The sequence below is a fragment of the Anoplopoma fimbria genome, chromosome 23, assembly GCF_027596085.1.
Source record: "Anoplopoma fimbria isolate UVic2021 breed Golden Eagle Sablefish chromosome 23, Afim_UVic_2022, whole genome shotgun sequence".
Classification (NCBI taxonomy): Eukaryota; Metazoa; Chordata; class Actinopteri; order Perciformes; family Anoplopomatidae; genus Anoplopoma; species Anoplopoma fimbria.
In genome coordinates this window covers 5282091-5299708 of record NC_072471.1, presented here as the reverse complement: position 1 = coordinate 5299708, position 17618 = coordinate 5282091, and the positions used below count along the sequence as shown (strand labels likewise).

Below are 17618 nucleotides of genomic sequence, written 5' to 3'. Positions count from 1 at the left end.
AGTTGGTGAGGCTGTTTTTCTTCACTCAATTAAATGCTTTCTCTTCCACCACACACACACACGCACACGCACACACACACACACACACACACACACACACACACACTTACAAACACACATATATATTGTATATAATTCATATCTGGCATATTGATATAAAAAGCATCAAGAAAAAGCCCAGCTGTGTCACATTTGTGAGAGAGGAACATTTCCATGGCACAGGCAGGTTTGCGGCCCGGGGCAGCAGGGTGAGAACCTCAGGAGTGGATGTGTTTGGTGTGAGATAACCAGGCGGAGGTGGGAGGTGGGGATTGTTACACCTAGAGCGCCGAGAAGAAGGCAAAGAAAAAGTCTTTGAGCTGAGCTAGACTCAAAAATGTATCATGATTTTAGTCTATTTAGTAGAAGAAAAAGTAACTTCTTCTACATTATTGTTTGAGAGCATATTGCAAAAGGCAATACTTAAACTACACAAGTGTACTTCACTTATTTCTCACTATACTTATGTAATATGAGTAAATTACAGGTTTTGCCTGAAGGGGTTATACAACTAAGTTCACTTGAGTCAACTGTTACTGTAATTGTGTGTTCCTGGAGCAAAGGCATGTAACAGGCAGAATGTTTTAAAGTGGATTTGTCTTCTTGGATTCTTTTTCTTTGGATTTAGATGCTCAGAATGGCTTTTTGTTAAAATAAAAAGGAATCTTGTCAACTAATCCTTCTTTGTTGTGTTTACTTCATTTATCAGCAAATTATCAGTTTCCTTAATTCTACTGATTAAACACAACTGTTTAGTTAAGTCAGAATAACTTGTTTTACTTAAGTTGCTAACACTCAGAAAGAACAAGTTTATTTCACTTGCCATTTTTCAGTTGGAATAACTCAACAAAACTAAAATGTAATTAAACGTTTATTCCAGTCATTGATTTGCTCTTGTTAACTTCCTACAGATTTAAATATATATCTGTATATTTAAAAACATTTGAAACTGAAAAAATCTACTGGTAAATAAACACAAATCAATAAATTACTTAAATATATATTCGCCTCTTTAACTGACTAAGAACGGACAGTCAGACAGAGAAGCTAGCACAAGAGTATAAAGAGTATAATGCAAACACAAATACTGGAGAGTTTTAACTAATTCAATTTTAATTAAACAAATTAACATTTCTAATGTGATGGGACAGAATTCGGCAATTGGGATGATTTAAATAGCCTGTATCTCTAAAAAATAAATTCTATAAATTAAAATTAGCATTTCACATTTGTAGCAAAATGTGAAATTTCCCAAGTGTTTCTGTGCACTTAAAGTGCAATTGTCACTACACGACAATCCTCTTAAAGAGCATGTATGCTCAGCCAATCTCCAGGTTAATATTAAAGTTACAATAATAACAACAACTCAAAGACATACACAAAGAGCTGGAGGATTGGTGACTGCCAAAATTCGGGAGAAGGGTATGAGATCAGAAAGAAACAAGAGAAATCAATGAAAACTCAGGAAACTTATTCTTTCATTCTACAACCTCTTTTTGACCTTTTCAGAACACTGAGAATGGATCCGACCAGTTTGTGATTCTGCACATCATCGCAGTTCAAGTAAGGCCAAAACGAGAACACAGAATCAAATAATCTCCGGAAAACCACCACATTGCCTTCGTGATTACAACTTTGTGTCTCTTGGTAGCGGAGGAAAAAGGAGATTGGAGGGATTCATTTCAAGTGCAGCCAAAATTGCTGCAAGTAAGAGTGCTATTCTTTTATTGAGGTGCCTCATTCCTTGATGATTCTTAACAGCTGTAAAACTGTCAACCGGATGCTTCGGCACAATCCGTTTCGAGACAGATAATGTTGTCGACGGCTCCAGAAAACATTTAGAGTAAATGGAAAAGCATTTAGATTAGTTATTTTACGGTGAACAGGCCTATTTTAGCAGAATTAAAATGGCTGAGATTCTCTTTTTACTAATAAACATGGGGATGGCTTTTGATTTAGTTTTTTCATAATGGCAGAGGGTATTAGGGTGGTGTATACAAAACCACCCTAATACCCTCTGTCCTCCTTCTCCCACTTGTGTCCCAATCACAGGGCACGGCTGATGCAGCTAACAGGTGTATTGTGTTGTGATTGCTGCTTGTGTGTGTGTGTGTGTGTGTGTGTGTGTGTGTGTGTGTGTGTGTGTGTGTGTGTGTGTGTGTGTGTGTGTGTGTGTGTGTGTGATGGGTTGATTGTGGGGGGGGGGCAGCAGGGGAGCCAATCAACAGGACGCGTATCAGCCCCCCTGCAAATAAACATTGCCTACACACATCATCACAAATAAAAAGGTCAGTGTCATTACGGTTTCTGGCGGTGGGCGCGAGAGCGTGCGTGGTGTGTGTGTGTGTGTGTGCGTGTGTGTGTGTGTGTGTGTGTGTGTGTGTGTGTGTGTGTGTGTGTGTGTGTGTGTGCACACGTACAACTAACACGTGTATATGTCTGTCTCACAGAGCTACATGTGAATATGGAACTTTAAAAGGTCAACATCATTAGCAGGCCATTGGCAGCCGAACGCATCTGCAATACAGTGAGCGCTCTGGCAACTGACGGAGAGTGAATGAAATCAGGCTTTATATGGCTCCAGAACAAGTTTGGTGTGCATACAAACACGCCAAAACAGAAAAATACATGCACGTATGAATAATGAATGCAGGGACACACACACACACACACACACACACACACACAGAAACAAAAGGACTAGTTAGTGGCTATTGTTTGGAGACACTGGGGACGAAGCTGAATGGTACTTAGCTGGAAAACGGAGGGCTGATGGGTAATGTAATTGTGGCTCTGGCGTGGTCTTGGCTGATGAAGTAAACCCGCGGAACACAAACAGTTTATCCGCACCACCACACGGGTGGGCGCGCAGGTGGCTGGACACCGCTGTCTTCTGGACGGCAACGAAAAAATGTGCTCGCCTATTTGCAGCGTTTCTCACATTGCGCTTGTGTGAGGCTGCATGTTGCACGTTGTGTGCATGCTTGTATGTTAGTGTGTCACAAAGTGAGAGTGTAAAAAAGGGGGGGGGGGTTCTACCAAGATTAATGGAGCCAATCTCCAGAGCTATCCAGCAGAGTGACCATACCCTCCCTATCCCACTTTCTCCTTCTATTCTATCCCTCCCATCTCTCCTCGATCTAACTCTAATTAAATGAATCAATCAGTGGCAACACCAAAGCTGGACAGATAGCATCGTCCTGCTGGGGCTGGCAGCATATATATATATATACGTTTGTGTGTTACCTGCTATGAATGTTAGTGTTACTAAAGAATACCTATGGTCACAATAGATAAAAAAGGCAGAAAAACAACAGAGACATCAAACAGGCAAGAAAGAAAGCCAGATATCAAATTAGCATAAACACAGAACGGACTGATTTGTGGCGTGGTTTCCTTTCTCCTTCCTTTAACACCACTGCTCCTCTAAAGACTTATCGGCTCAGGCACCTGACAGGCACCTGAATGGACGTTAACCTCTCACACTGAACTATATACTGTCCCAGTCAGCTGTTATCTCATGCTCCTAGTGGACAATCTATATAGCCGGTGTCAGGCTCATAATCATGTCATTATTAGGTAATATATGTACATGATACATAAATCAAGTATTCCACACCGCTGGTGCATAGTGATAGGCAAGTCATCTCCCATATCGCTATTATTTGTTAACCCATTGCTTATTATGGGCTGTGGGATTCACCTTGACTCTTGGGCAGTGTTTCCACAAAGTCACTTTGGCCATTGCTTCTGGTGCGATAACACAGAGCAAAGGTCAGAGCATTAATATAGCATAAATGTCTTTAATAATAAGGGTCCACTCCAAAGGTTAATGCTATGAAAATGCATCTATAAATATTCTCTGCATGCTGTGAGGGGGCAGAAAATAGACCAGAGGTCTAAACCTATCATACAGCAAGAGGGTCAGAAGATGTATGTTCATGTTGAAGACGATAGAGTGATGGCTTACTGTGTGTCCACGAGTCTTTAAAAAGCGTACATGTGCAGTGGCGTATGCATGTGCAAAATCACATTTCTGTCTGGCTCCAAATTCATCAACTCTATTCCAGAACATACAAACCGCACATGCTCAGCGCTAATGTCTTCCTCCAATTGAAACTACTGCACACATCATCAACTCGTGCTTCAGTGGTTGCAGAGAGCAGATGCGTCTATAAAGTGTGCCCCCCCCCCCCGCCCCAAACCCCCCATGGTTTTCCATAGGAGGCTCCAGCCAAGGTGTACGAGAGAGTGTGTTTAATGTGGTGTAGCAATATTGAGCTCTCTCTCTCTCTCTCTCTCTCTCTCTCTCTCTCTCTCTCTGCCTCTCGTCAACCACGCCGGCTCGGGTGCCAGCGGTGTGTGTCTCCCTCTGATAGCACCTGGCACAGGGAGCATCATGGCACTTAAAGGGAGCACACAGAGTTAATGTGTGCACGCGAACATGCTCACACTCAAAACTCTTGCATAGATCTGTGGACACAAAGACATAGAAAATGCACACAGACACACACACACAGACACACACACACACAAAAACACACACACACACACACACACACACACACACACACACACACACACACACACACACACACACACACACACAACCGCATCTGCTCCATTATTGGAAACTAGCGACCATTATATAGTGCCTTCACTATAATCTTTAATTATCTATCGCAGTCGAGTTGGTGGATTCGCCACCTGGCCAGTTAGAAGCTCCTGACTGACAAATACTTAAAGCAAACCCGGTTCAAAACGCCTACTTTGGTTTACACCTTCTGGATAAAAAGGTGTCGAACCCCTTTATCAGAAGCACTCATGACAACTAAATGAATAAAAGCGACACACTAAAGAAGCGAGCAGCCTGTCGCGGCAGTGACATTGAGGATGAAGGCCATCAAACAGTGGGAAGGCTCTCAAATTGGAGACCTCAATCACCACCACAACACAGGAAGTAAAAACAGACTACACAGATACACACATGAAAAAAAAAAAAAAAAAAAAAAAAAGTAGTGAAAACACACACCAATGCCATCCTGACCCTGGAATGTGAATGGCAGGCAGAAAGAAGAGCGCAAAGCTCTTTTATTTAGCCCAATTAAAAAAGGCAAAAAGCCCAAACAAAAGGAGTGTTTTATTGCACTCCCCACTATCAGCAGAAAGGCTCATTAGCCACAGCAGCATAATTAGCAAGATGCTGCACTGCTCGTTAAGGAGGGGCCCGAGCCGTAAACAAACCCTGCTGAACTCCAAACGCCCACGGTCTCTCTCTCTGTAATGATCTGCCACCGCTGTTCCCTCCCTGTGAGAGAACCAGGCACACAGACAGGAAGGCTCTGACAGAAACAAACACACACACACACATAGACACACACATATATCCAAGGTCTGCTACACAAAACACCCACAGCACAGACAAACCACCTCTCTGGGACACTTTCTTCCTTGACAACTGCATGGACAACACACACACACACACACACACACACACACACACACACACACACACACACACACACACACACACACACACACACACACAATTGTGCGTGTGCGTGAGAAACATGCATTTTTTCAATATTGTAGACAAAGAGTGCAGTACTGCACATAAAATTCTGAATATCTGACAACTGAGATGTAGAAAATATTGCCAACTGTCTGGATCTTGACTTTGGCACTGCTGTAATCTTCAACCTGCCATGAGCTTGTGTTGAATAAGAAAGGCTGCCAAAATAAGCAAGATGAGCCTGTGGTTAAATGTGCTGCAGTCAATGAGGCAGTTAATGTTTGGTTAAGTTTGTTGTTCAGAGCTAAGTAACAGATTTAGCTTGGACTGTTTGGACAATTTTCTTTACATCTAAGTAGAATTCTGTTCACCTCTGTTGTATTAGAGTGCCATTTCAGAGGTGGATTTCTGAACACATCAGCAGACTAAAAAAACAGAATCTGCTTTAAAGATACTAGTAGAATAAAGGAGGAAATGTGTTTTTTAAGCAATTTGAGTGAGCTGACGATTTCCAAGGGGAAATAATGAAAAAAGATTCTCACGGAGAAACAAACACAGCTTGCAGAATATAGTAAGACATTATTTTAAATAACAGAAAGCACAACAAAGCAAAGCTATAGTCCTTGACTGCTTGTGTGGCCAAGCAGGGACACAGTCAAGGTGTGTGTCATGAGTGAATTTGAGCCAAAAAAAAAACTTCTATGGGAAGGTCAGCTATCGTTATCACAAACTTGCTAAATGTAGAAAATGGCCCTGGGAAACAGGGAATGGTAGATCCAAGTGTTTGTGCCAACGTGTGTGTGTATATGTGTGTGTGTGTGTGTGTGTGTGTGTGTGTGTGTGTGTGTGTGTGTGTGTGTGTGTGTGTGTGTGTGTGTGTGTGTGTGTGTGTGTGTGTGTGTGTGTTATATCACCAACAGCTGCAAACTCAAAGATCAAGCACTATTTCAGCTGCAATTATGGTTCTGTGAGATAGGTGGCAGGGTGGGCCTAATGATCTGAGAGCAAAGGAAGGGGGGGGGTTGAAAGTGTGTGTGTGTGTGTGTGTGTGTGTGTGTGTGTGTGTGTGTGTGTGTGTGTGTGTGTGTGTGTGTGTGTGTGTGTGTGTGTCTGCCTGCCTGCCTGCCCCTGAACCTATTGAGATCACAGACAACTGCAAGGTGAGCGTACTTAAGAGAGCCAGCCTCCATTGAACTGGGGTACAAAGGGGAAACGGAGCCAAAGCAAACAGGCAGTGTTGTTTGTTTTAAGCTTTTCTAACTGCTCATATGTGGATATGCTACACGGAAACACTTTGCATGAATGTGTGTAAACTTCTTTCACCAGTAGCAGAAGGCAGTTTACAGTCATTTGCACTTGTAACAATCAATATCTAATCCAAAAAGAATATTTGAGGCTTTTTATTGAGCAGTCTCTTGATTAAAATGTAGTAAATATTTGGTGTTTAGAGAATGTATATGCTGGATGTTCCTCACCTGCAGCAGGGGCCTCTGGACGCCCAGAACCTTCATGGTATCAGCGTTGGCAAGGATCTTCAAAGGGTCAGCTGCCTTGCTCACTGCCTCGATTTCCTTGTTGATCTCTGTTCGCACCTAATGGTTCAGAGAAAACGTTTTGCAATGTATGAGTCATGTTAAACTGAATAAAGCTCGAATAATGACAACTCAACTTTTGTGTTTAGACATCAGTATGTGTTTAGTTATTGTTAAATGGGTTTAGTTTTGATTTGACATTTCCAGAAGGTCCCATCAGCGTAAACCAAAAGTCACTGTTATTCAAAGCAGTTTCTAATATGACATGAAAAACACTTCTCAGTTCAAAAAAAAAAGAAAAGAAAACTTTGTTAGAGCAACTTAAAAGTTGAAATTTATTGATAAAGCTTGAGGGTGCATGAAGCAGAATTTTTTATTTATTTGACTAAAGCAGCTTTAACACCAAACAAACTACACATGAAGAGATGCTGGGTGTTTTATGATACACAGACATCTCTTTTTCAATGTGAATATTTATCTTTTGACTTTTAAGATGGCCAACTATGGAGAATCATCAGCTTGGAAATCAAAGTGTAGTTGGGTAAAACCAGGTATTTGATTGAGGTAATATTGAGAGGGTTAGGTAATACAATTATCCCCAGCACAATGCCATTGTGTTTTCTTTAGACCAATTGACTTTCAACAGCCTCACCATTGTGTCAGTGTATTTTTTAAAAAATCTTATATAGTACAAAAAGTACAGAGAGAACAGATTGTGACTTTCAAAAACAGACTTTAAATATATATTTTTTAACATAAAGTGGGCACCAGTCTGTTATTTAGTGTTGCCAACACCCCATAGCTGAGTTTTTTATTATTAAATATTATGTTATTTTCTGGGAAAGCTCCGATGTTAAGCAGTCATTGCTTTGACTGCTGATATGCCGATCTATCAGACAATTTACAAGGCATCAATTTGTGGTTTCACTCACCTGGTTGAGGAAGAGGTCGTTGATGTAGTAGGTTAGGAAGGCTCGGAGTTGGCACTGCTTGGCCTGACCCGGCCCCATGTTCATCTCTATCTCCTGAATGAACCTGAAGAGTGAGAGGGACAAAAAAACCATTCAGAATACACCAATATCATAAGCACCTGTGAGCGGAGTGGGTTTATTCACCACCATAATGTTATCACAGGGGCAATGAGACACAGGTCAGCAACACAGTAACCTCGCATCAGTGGGTCCAACAGCGACTGGAAGGGTTAGCTCTGCCGTGGGAACTCATTTTGGGAAGCTTTGTACGACTCTCAAGGTGTCTTTGAGCAAGGTAGTCGATGTAAAAGAGCTGCAGAGGAGCTGCTTGGTGCAATTAGTGCAAGATTTCAGTTATGCTGACTCTCAGATGTGAGCGTGTACTGCAGAAGTGGAAGTGTGCAGCTTCTCTGTAAAGGAAGGTGTAAAGTAGACTATAAGGGGAAATAACTGCAGATACCAGGGCTATTTACTTAATTCCTTCAGAAAGCTGCTGTCCGGTTGGTCAGATAGGGTCAGACAGTAATGTATAGGTTTGGTCGAGGCACACTCACACCTCGTTTGTCAGAGAATCATTGGTCACTGGCCTCGTCTCACACACACCACAGGGTAAACCATGCAACAGCGAGTGCCTTCTCAAGCGCTCAGCACATATAAATGCACAAATAAATCAAACTCCTCACAAAAGAAATCTTTGACCTACAAGGCCTGCAATATATATATATATATATATATATATATATATATATATATATATATATATATATATATATATATATATATATATATATATGACCTAAACTTATAGAAGCGAGAGAGAGAAGGAAAAAGAAAAATGGTTTAACTGAGAAAATCGTGAAAAACTGTGGACAGAAACTGGAAATAATGCAGGAGATGAGCTAGAAAGATGACTCTTGATGGTGATTCAGTCGGACAAAGCCATTTGTAAAAAGCAGGAGGACGACTCCATTGCTTGGAAACAGTGTGTGTGAGTGTGTGTGTGTGTGTGTGTGTGTGTGCGCTAATGTGCAGGTGGAGTCAGAACCAGGAGGCAGCAGCATTGCGGACAACCAGGAACACACAACCTATGCAGGAAGTATAGCTCAGTGGAGGGGGATGATCGATTGGCTAAAGGCATAGCTTGCATGGACATACACATAAGAACATGTGCAGGCACAGGATCACATAGAAACACATGCAGACAAACACAAGAGGAGAGCAAGCTGTAAGATCACACTACTCAGCATCCGTACCCAATTAGTCAGCAAGAGCTGAGTCGAGAGTGTGTGTGAGTGTGTCTGTGTGTGTGTGTGTGTGTGTGTGTGCATCCTTGTGTGTCAGAGTGAGCGAGAGAGAGACAGAATGAGCGAGGAACCTAAACCTATTCTAAATCCTTCATTGATTCCCACTGAAACTCCACCACAACAGAAAGTTAAGTAGGAGAAACTCTTCTGTGGCCTCATTAAAACCGTCAAGCTTGCAAAAACAATGGAGGCCGGATATGCAGCTTCACTGTGTAAATGTGTAGAGAGCACAACTTCTCCTCCTTTACAAAAGAAAATTCTGCTGACAACTTTATTTCCAAAAATTGATCCTGGGACAGACGTTGCCAGTTTTGAACGTGCATCGTGTTGTTCTGAGATCCATCTAAGGCTGTCATTATCGTCAATGTTTCAATACAAGTGTCAGGATGATGGATTTTCAAGTTAGCATGTGAGCACAGATGGATTTTTGTAGGCAGGGGTGATAACGTTTGAGTAATGTAGCAAGGGACGAGGTAGTAAAAACGGCTTTGTCTATCCAGACGGCCATCTGGAGCCGAGCAGTGGGCCCCCTTTAAGAGGATACCGAGCCCATGGGTGCTTGAAAAGGAAGTTTAGCCAAGGTAAGTGGGCTAAAAGGACTGTTGGGGCCCGCAATGGTTAGCGTACCAAAAGAGCACGCTGTCAGCAAATTTACATTTTAGGAATGTTGGGTTCGGGAGCAAGGCAGTGGCATTAAACAGAATGTTTTCTCAGAGGATTCAGAAGAATCATTTGGAGTATAGAGACGCAAGGCTGGTTAAAATGCAAATGGATAAATAACACGGGGGCAGAGCACAGCAGAGCTCAAAGATTTTTTCCAAATGGATCCAGAAAGAACAATTTCACCCAGCTCATTATCATTACAACCACAGCTTCCAAATGTTGCTCGCTGATGGCGGGACATACTGCATAGTGAATAACAGCTTCTGGTGAGGATGATGGCGGCGATAACAAATGACACCAAACAAGTTAGCATACACAAACACACACACACACACACATACAAGTATACACACATCCCAAAGACATTAACTTGTCTCAACTCCAAATGAATCACAAACCACCAAAGGCTGTACAAGGCCATTTGCAGAAAGTAGTACTTTGTGCCAAACAAAAACATGGAGCGACAGCCTGACCTCTCACCAGGAATGACAGCCAGCCTCATTTGATCTCTCAAGGCTACAACCGAGCACATCAGCCTAAATTGACATTTTCGTCATGGGCTATATGTACTGTGCTACTATTTGTCTCTCTTTATAATCAGTGGAAAAAGTTCTCAAACGAGTGTAAAGCCTTTCTACATTAACCGGTTAAAGCACATTCCAGACATGTTTTAAACAGGCCCTATTATGCTATTTTCCGGGTGCATATTTGTATCTCTAGATACAGTTACAACATGTTTACATGCGTTAATGCTCATAATCCTCCTTGTTTTTCTCATCCTGGCTGTCCTGCAGCACCTCTTCTCACCCTCTCTCTGAAATGCTCTGTTTTATTTACGTCACTTCTGTAACATTGTGACCTCATAAAGTTACAGAAGTGAAGGAGAGAATTCAATGGAGCCGTTTCAGGCAGCTCAGGAGCTTCTGCGGGGGAGGGTAGCTCCTTTTAGGCGTGGACTTCAGGTTTTACACTCTACGGACCGTTTACATGTACAAAAATATATATAACACACTAAAGAAGAGGGAAAAAGTGGAGAAGCATGATAGGGCCACTTTAAGGCAATGCAACACTGTTTCACACAAGCAGGTAACGTCCTTCAGGACCTGTTATTGCAACTGGAATAAATGTGACTGCACAGTTGTATAGTTAAAAGGCCCTACTCGCATCACAAAAGCCAATTCAATAGAAGTCAAAACCACAAATGGCATGCAGGCCTTCAGTTACCTCAAAAATGCACGGGATGCTTTCAATTCCTTCAAAAACGTCTAGAATTCAGTAATGGTGTCCACTTCATCTGTTATAATTGGACCCGATTAACAATGTCAGTGTCATTGCCAGGTGATAACAAAACACACCAGTCGACCATATGGCAGCTGTATGCAGCAGAGGTGTCGGCCAAGTCGCAAAGGAGACGCGGAGGTAGCGCTGCAGAGACACAGCGGCAACTTCACAGCGTGGTCTCGTCCCTGTGTGTCAAATCTTAATAACCTTAAATAATCTGCTTATCTACCCTCAGACACTCACACACACACACAGCATTTCCAACTGGCCTAAAAACACCGTGGCAGACATTTACACAGACAAAGCAAAGGTTGTGAGAGTAGGCGTCAATTACAAGAAGGGAATTAGAATGAGATCATTAAAAAGGACAAGAAGACCGAGACGGAGTTTGAGGTGCTGGTGCTAATTGATTCACAAATTACAATAATGAGTGCTACTGATGAAAGTAATAATAAATAACTAAATAATGTGTTACTAATCAAACTATTTTATCAATGACAATATAGAAGAGCAGATTTTCGATTACACAGATTAACAGAACCATGAGTGGATAAGATGAATGTATATGAATATGAGTAGTTTTAGCCTTAAGACATGTATTAATGTTTCAATACAGCAACTGGACTGTGTAATTAGAGCTGAAACGCTTAGTTGATAAACTGATAAATAATATAATAAAGTTCTAAAGAGTTTCTTCGAACAAAAATGTCAAACATTTCCTAAATCCAAGTTGTCAGCTCTGAGGATTTTCTGCCTTTTTTGACTAATGTGATAGTAAAATAAGTATATTTAGGTTTTACAGTATTGGTCTGACACTATTCAAAATTGGGATTCTTTGCTGTTTTCTGACGTTTGATAGGCCAAACGATTAATCCGTTGATTAACAAAATAGTTGGCAGATTACTCGATAATATAAAATTCAATTTAGAAGATTCTTATTTCTTGACCAAAGGCACAACAAGAGCATTGCAGACACAAAAAGCAGACTGAATTTGACCTGATAGTTGACCCATCCATCCACCCTGACTTCCTCCAAATCTTGACATTAAAGGTATTTGTGATACATTTAATGCAAACGTAATTCAGTAGGAAAAACGTTCCCTCAAAGTAATTGACAACATTCAGTTTTTTTGTACGGGAAAAAAACCCCATGCAAACCCAGATAGATAGATACTCAAACTCAGAGGGGGAATATAACCATGGTATCTCTGTGCTCCTTTTAAAGTGTTTCTTCTGGATCCAACATGGCTGTCACACTCCAATCCCAGTTTCTTAGCAGCCACTGCCGATGACTGCACTTGACAGCATGCAATTATCTGTCATTAGGAAACAGATGTCTGAGCCTAGGGTCTGGAGCTGGATAATTGTAGATGCCGTGCCCTATGTGCATGTGCGTTGAGAAATAACATTCTTGAATGGCATTATGTATTTATACCAACAGGGTTTTGGCTAATGGGTGAACCCACTGGCTCCCCATGGCTCTCTGATAATTCAGAGGAAAAAGCCAAGGTTTGATTTTTTTAAGATAGCTTTAAAAAAATAAAATAGGAAGAGACAGGGACAAAGATGTTTTATAACAGCCGCTCTGAATTCATTTCCCACTGGAAACTAAACCTGAGGTAACAAATGCTTCTTTAAATGGAAAGGGTTGGGATCCCATCATCCATCTCTATCTGCAGCGGCGGCGTAATGATGCCGAAAGAGAAATGGGATAAAGACAAAGATTTAAGAAAGACGGCAGAATAAGAGTGTGCTAAGATCGATTAGAGACTCAGCATTTTATTTTATTTTATTTTTTTAAATCTCCCAGAATTCCCCCCAGGCACGAGCCCATCAGCTGTGGTGAATTCTGATTCGGCCGCCCAGAGGAGGAAGGCTTGTTCTGTAAAGACCTGTCACACACCAAGGACAGGACACACTGAAGCCCTGCCAACTGAGAGAGGAGGAGGAGGGAGAGGAGGGAGAGAGAGAGTGCAGGCGTGTGAGTGTGTACCTCTGTCTGCTACACATACTAAATCCGTCTGTCTTCTTCTCTCACACACTCACTCACTCACTCACTCACTCACACACTCACTCACACACTCACTCACACTCACACACTCACAATCACACGGACTGATATAAAAATATACAGCCAGATGTCAATACATCAATACGCCACATCCAGTGACACTTGAAAGCACTTATCTTTATACCATTCCTCTTACTCCCCGGTCGCTCCATGAAGATCCCAAAGTCATAAAAAGGGTTTTAATGGATGGGGGTCACTTTATGGGTTTTATGGCACTGACAACATTAGCTTTCATTTCATCGGATCAGACTGTAAATGCCAGAACGGCAGCTTTTAATTGTTATCCAACTGCACATATAACACACTTGGATACAGGTACTACAAGTACTTACTTCTTTCTACTATAAAGACCTATTCAAGAGGTTCCAAAGTTCCAAAGTACACATTTTGTATGGCTTGAACCAGAAAACATTTGAATCCACAAAATGTGTTGCTTAAAAAATAAAAAATAAACATTCACTTTGTCAGTTAAATGGTTCAAGACCTCCAGCAATTACCACCACCGCCACTGGATGGCACTGTGTCAGCTTTCTCCACCAGCTCAGGCTGCATGACCAGTTGACTGAAGTTGCTGTTTATTTATTTATTTATTCATCACAAATGGTTTTGAGAAATAATCAAGAAATCCAGTTGGTGTGTACCATCTGAAGCCTGTTCAGGATTTGTTGCATGTGTGTGTGTGTGTGTGTGTGTGTGTGTGTGTGTGTGTGTGTGTGTGTGTGTGTGTATGGGACGGAACGAAAAAGACAAAGACAGAAGGAAATAGATGGGCGAGTAGATCATTTTTTAAAATGTGACAATACTGTGTTTAATTAAGTGTACCGGCGTGTGTTTCCATCAGTGCCTGGTGAAATGCATATGGTCTTCCCACACACCGCCCACGCCTCTGCCAGACTCCCTGCTGTTTGGTCCCGCTCTTGCCCCTGATGCCGCATCACATTCGCTGAAGGCTTTCAGAGTATTTCTACATGTGTGAGAGCATGTGTGTGTGTGTGTGTGTCTGCAGGGGTGTGTGTGGGGGGGGGGGGGGCATGAGCGTGTGTTTGTTTAAGAGAACAAAAGAGAGAAAGAGAGAAATGCCATGGGAAGGTGCAAAGATGCATTATGTAAATGATGTGTGTGTGTGTGTGTGTGTGTGTGTGTGTGTGTGTGTGTGTGTGTGTGTGTGTGTGTGTGTGTGTGTGTGTGTGCGTGTGCGTGTGTGCGTGTCCACATGCTTACAGCAGCAGGTATAAATGGGCTTCATAATCAGGACCTTTCCTTGGGAGAGTGAGGCTAATGCGATATAAAACAGGGGGTCCATCCTCCTGTGAGCCTGCATAGACTCTGTATAGAGCACAGTGGAAGACATACAGACTACAGCTTCACTGTCACACGTAAGGAAAACAAAGATCAGCTGTTCACAATTGAATGAAAAATCTATTTTTTGGTCTCCCAAAGGATTTTTATGCAAAGTTCCCTTAAAAGATCAAACTTGCCTACAGAAAACTTCATATGAGCTACCTCAACAGGTTTCCATCTACTGAGGACAAGTACGCAAGCATGAGAAGACCATCAAACCAGCTGAATTGGTTCATGGAATTTGTGTTTGAATAAGGCCTCATTCACAGGGAATCACAGGTGCAAACAATAAAAAGAATGATGGTTGAATTTCATTTAGCTGCGTCTGTCTCAGGGTCCTGCTATTGTGCATGCTGGCTCAGTGTCACACAAAGTGTCACGGCTTACTGCGAGCCATTGTCATTGTTATTTAACACACACATGTGCTACTGTGATGAAGTGAAAATGTCTGCTGTGAAAAAGGACTATCAAAACCAAATTACAACCTGAGTTTAATATGGATATAAGGCTCACGGCCGTAAATCTGATCCTGTATTCAGTCAAAAATCCCCATTGCTGCTCCCATTACAGCAGTTTGAGTGCTAACTGTCTATGACGCAGCCACAGAAATGTCCAGAAACTGAAAAGTTAGTAGTTTGTGTCTCAGCTTTTCTGCTTGAAATTGTGACGGTCAATACAACAGACCTTTAAGAACCAACAGTATTAGGATTTAAACACTGTGTCTCCTATCTTTCCTATACATAGCACTACTGACATTCACATGCCTCTGCAGACGCTGTAAAAAAGGACCAAAAACTGGCAACACTGATACCAAGGAGGCTGTACCCCTCAAGTAACCTAACAGGATGCTTACTCTGTGTGTGTGATGTTCATGTGACACACAGGTGAACTGGTGTATATCTGTATATTTGCCACATATGCTCATCCTCTGTGTGCATCCACACCTGTATTGCTTGCATGAACATTTATGTTAACACCTATTTCTGTCAGTGAGTGTGTGTGTGTGTGTGTGTGTGTGTGTGTGTGTGTGTGTGTGTGTGTGTGTGTGTGTGTGTGTGTGTGTGTGTGTGTGTGTGTGTGTGTGTGTGTGTGTGTTGGCACGTCGCAGTGTGGTGCAGACCAATTAAAATGGGGGAGATTGATGACCAGGGGCTCTGAGTAGCAGCAGCAGCGGTAGCGCTAGCAGACAGCTGCTTCCTGCAGACAACAGGAAATGAGATGGCCTTGTTTAGCTGACGCTGCCAACACCAACACCACCGAGCCTCAAAGACAAATCACCCCCTTACCGCTGCTAGTGGCCTGCTCCTCCATCTTCCTACAGCGTGCTCTCCACGCTCCATCTCTTTATCTCTCTCTAATTCTATCCCCACACTTTCTCTCTCATTAGTCTTTCTTTCCTCTCAGAGTGATGTAGTCAAGGTATATTAATACAGTATAGATAGGAAGCACAGATGTGCAAAGACAGATGCTGCCTCTATTATTTGATCCTTAGCTGCCCCATCAAGCCTTTAGACTTTCACTTATTGGTATTTAATCCTGGATATCCAGTATAGATTTTTAGGGAGCATTTGAGTCCACTTGTATAGTCATGTAATGTACGGTAAAGTGATGAGAATCAATCATGTGGTCAGCTGTGTAATGCTGAAGCAATGCGTTATTTCTAGAGTAAATTCCAGTATACTTGCTCAATGATAACGTAGCTTGCTGGTGAATTACGGTCGCCTGCTGAATCGCTGTCTGCTTATGTTTTAATTATTACATTAACACTCGTGTCTATCGAGCACTGCAAAACAAAATCCCAACCCTCCACTAAAACTTGGTTTCAAAGACACACACCTTCCCCGGCGCGTTGCCTGAGGCAAGGAAATCATAGCAGCAGGGTTCATTCTCATTCACAACGGCTTCCGAAATTTCAGTGGACCAGATCTTTTTCTTTTTGTTTTTATATATCTGAAGGTCTGTCACTGAAGTATGAATTTTATATAATGGGCTGTCTCCGCTGTCAGCTGAATGGTAAATACTAAGATGGAGTCACATCTTTACTAATGAGCCTTTAATGGGTGGTGAGGATGAGTTATTATGATACAAAAGAAGAGCAGCATCAAGTAGTGCAGAAAATTACACGCTGCAAAAATATGAACTTCTAATTTGTGATGTTTGGACAGTTTGATCAATCTGCTGCTCTTCATTAATAGTACAAAAAAAGGAAAATGCCGCCAATATATTAAAAAACACGAAGCACCAAGCAGTTGTATTAATGCTTGTTATTGCCGTTTAAAATCAAGTTTGGTGTTATTCTCCCTCTTGGAACATAAAGCACATTTACCATTCACTTTTATTAGCAGCTAACTGTTGCAATTTTTAATTTGTTTCTGTTTTTCTTCTTTTTACTATCTCCTTAATGGAGAAGAGCTGTGGGAGTTTCATCTCTCTCGCATGCATCATTGAGCCATTACGACCGCACAGTGGCAAAGATGCCTTAATGTCACAATGGGAGGCAACCAGGCCTGAATGGCTGCTTTTGTGCTCACTCCACAGAGTCAGACAATGAGGACGGACGGAGAGGCAGGTGACGGCACTTTTCATGGCTGGTCCCATGGTGTGCATGTGTGTGGGTGCGTGTATGGCCCTTTCAAACGGCTATTTTCTTAATGACAGGCACCAATTGCTTAGTTCAGTCAGACAGACACAGACAGACGACAGACACACACGACACACACACACACACACACACACACACACACACACACACACACACACACACACACACACACACACACACACACACACACACACACACACACACACACACACACACACACACACACACTATTCTCTAGTCAGATGGGCAGGTGCAGACGAATACTGTATCTGCTCTGATTGTACTCTGCTCAATGCTTAAGT

The 17618-nt window shown here is 42.0% G+C and overlaps 1 protein-coding gene across 1 annotated transcript in view; it reads right to left on the bottom strand.

The window, feature by feature from the left end:
- The window catches only part of exoc4 (exocyst complex component 4), a 112973-nt gene that overhangs the window by 35615 nt on the left and 59740 nt on the right, over positions 1–17618 (bottom strand). The window contains exons 12-13 of the mRNA XM_054624465.1: positions 8016–8118; positions 7027–7143 (exon numbers count right to left, since the gene is read on the bottom strand). Of these exons, the coding sequence (XP_054480440.1) occupies positions 7027–7143; positions 8016–8118 (220 nt within the window). The remainder of the gene's footprint in view (positions 1–7026; positions 7144–8015; positions 8119–17618) is intronic.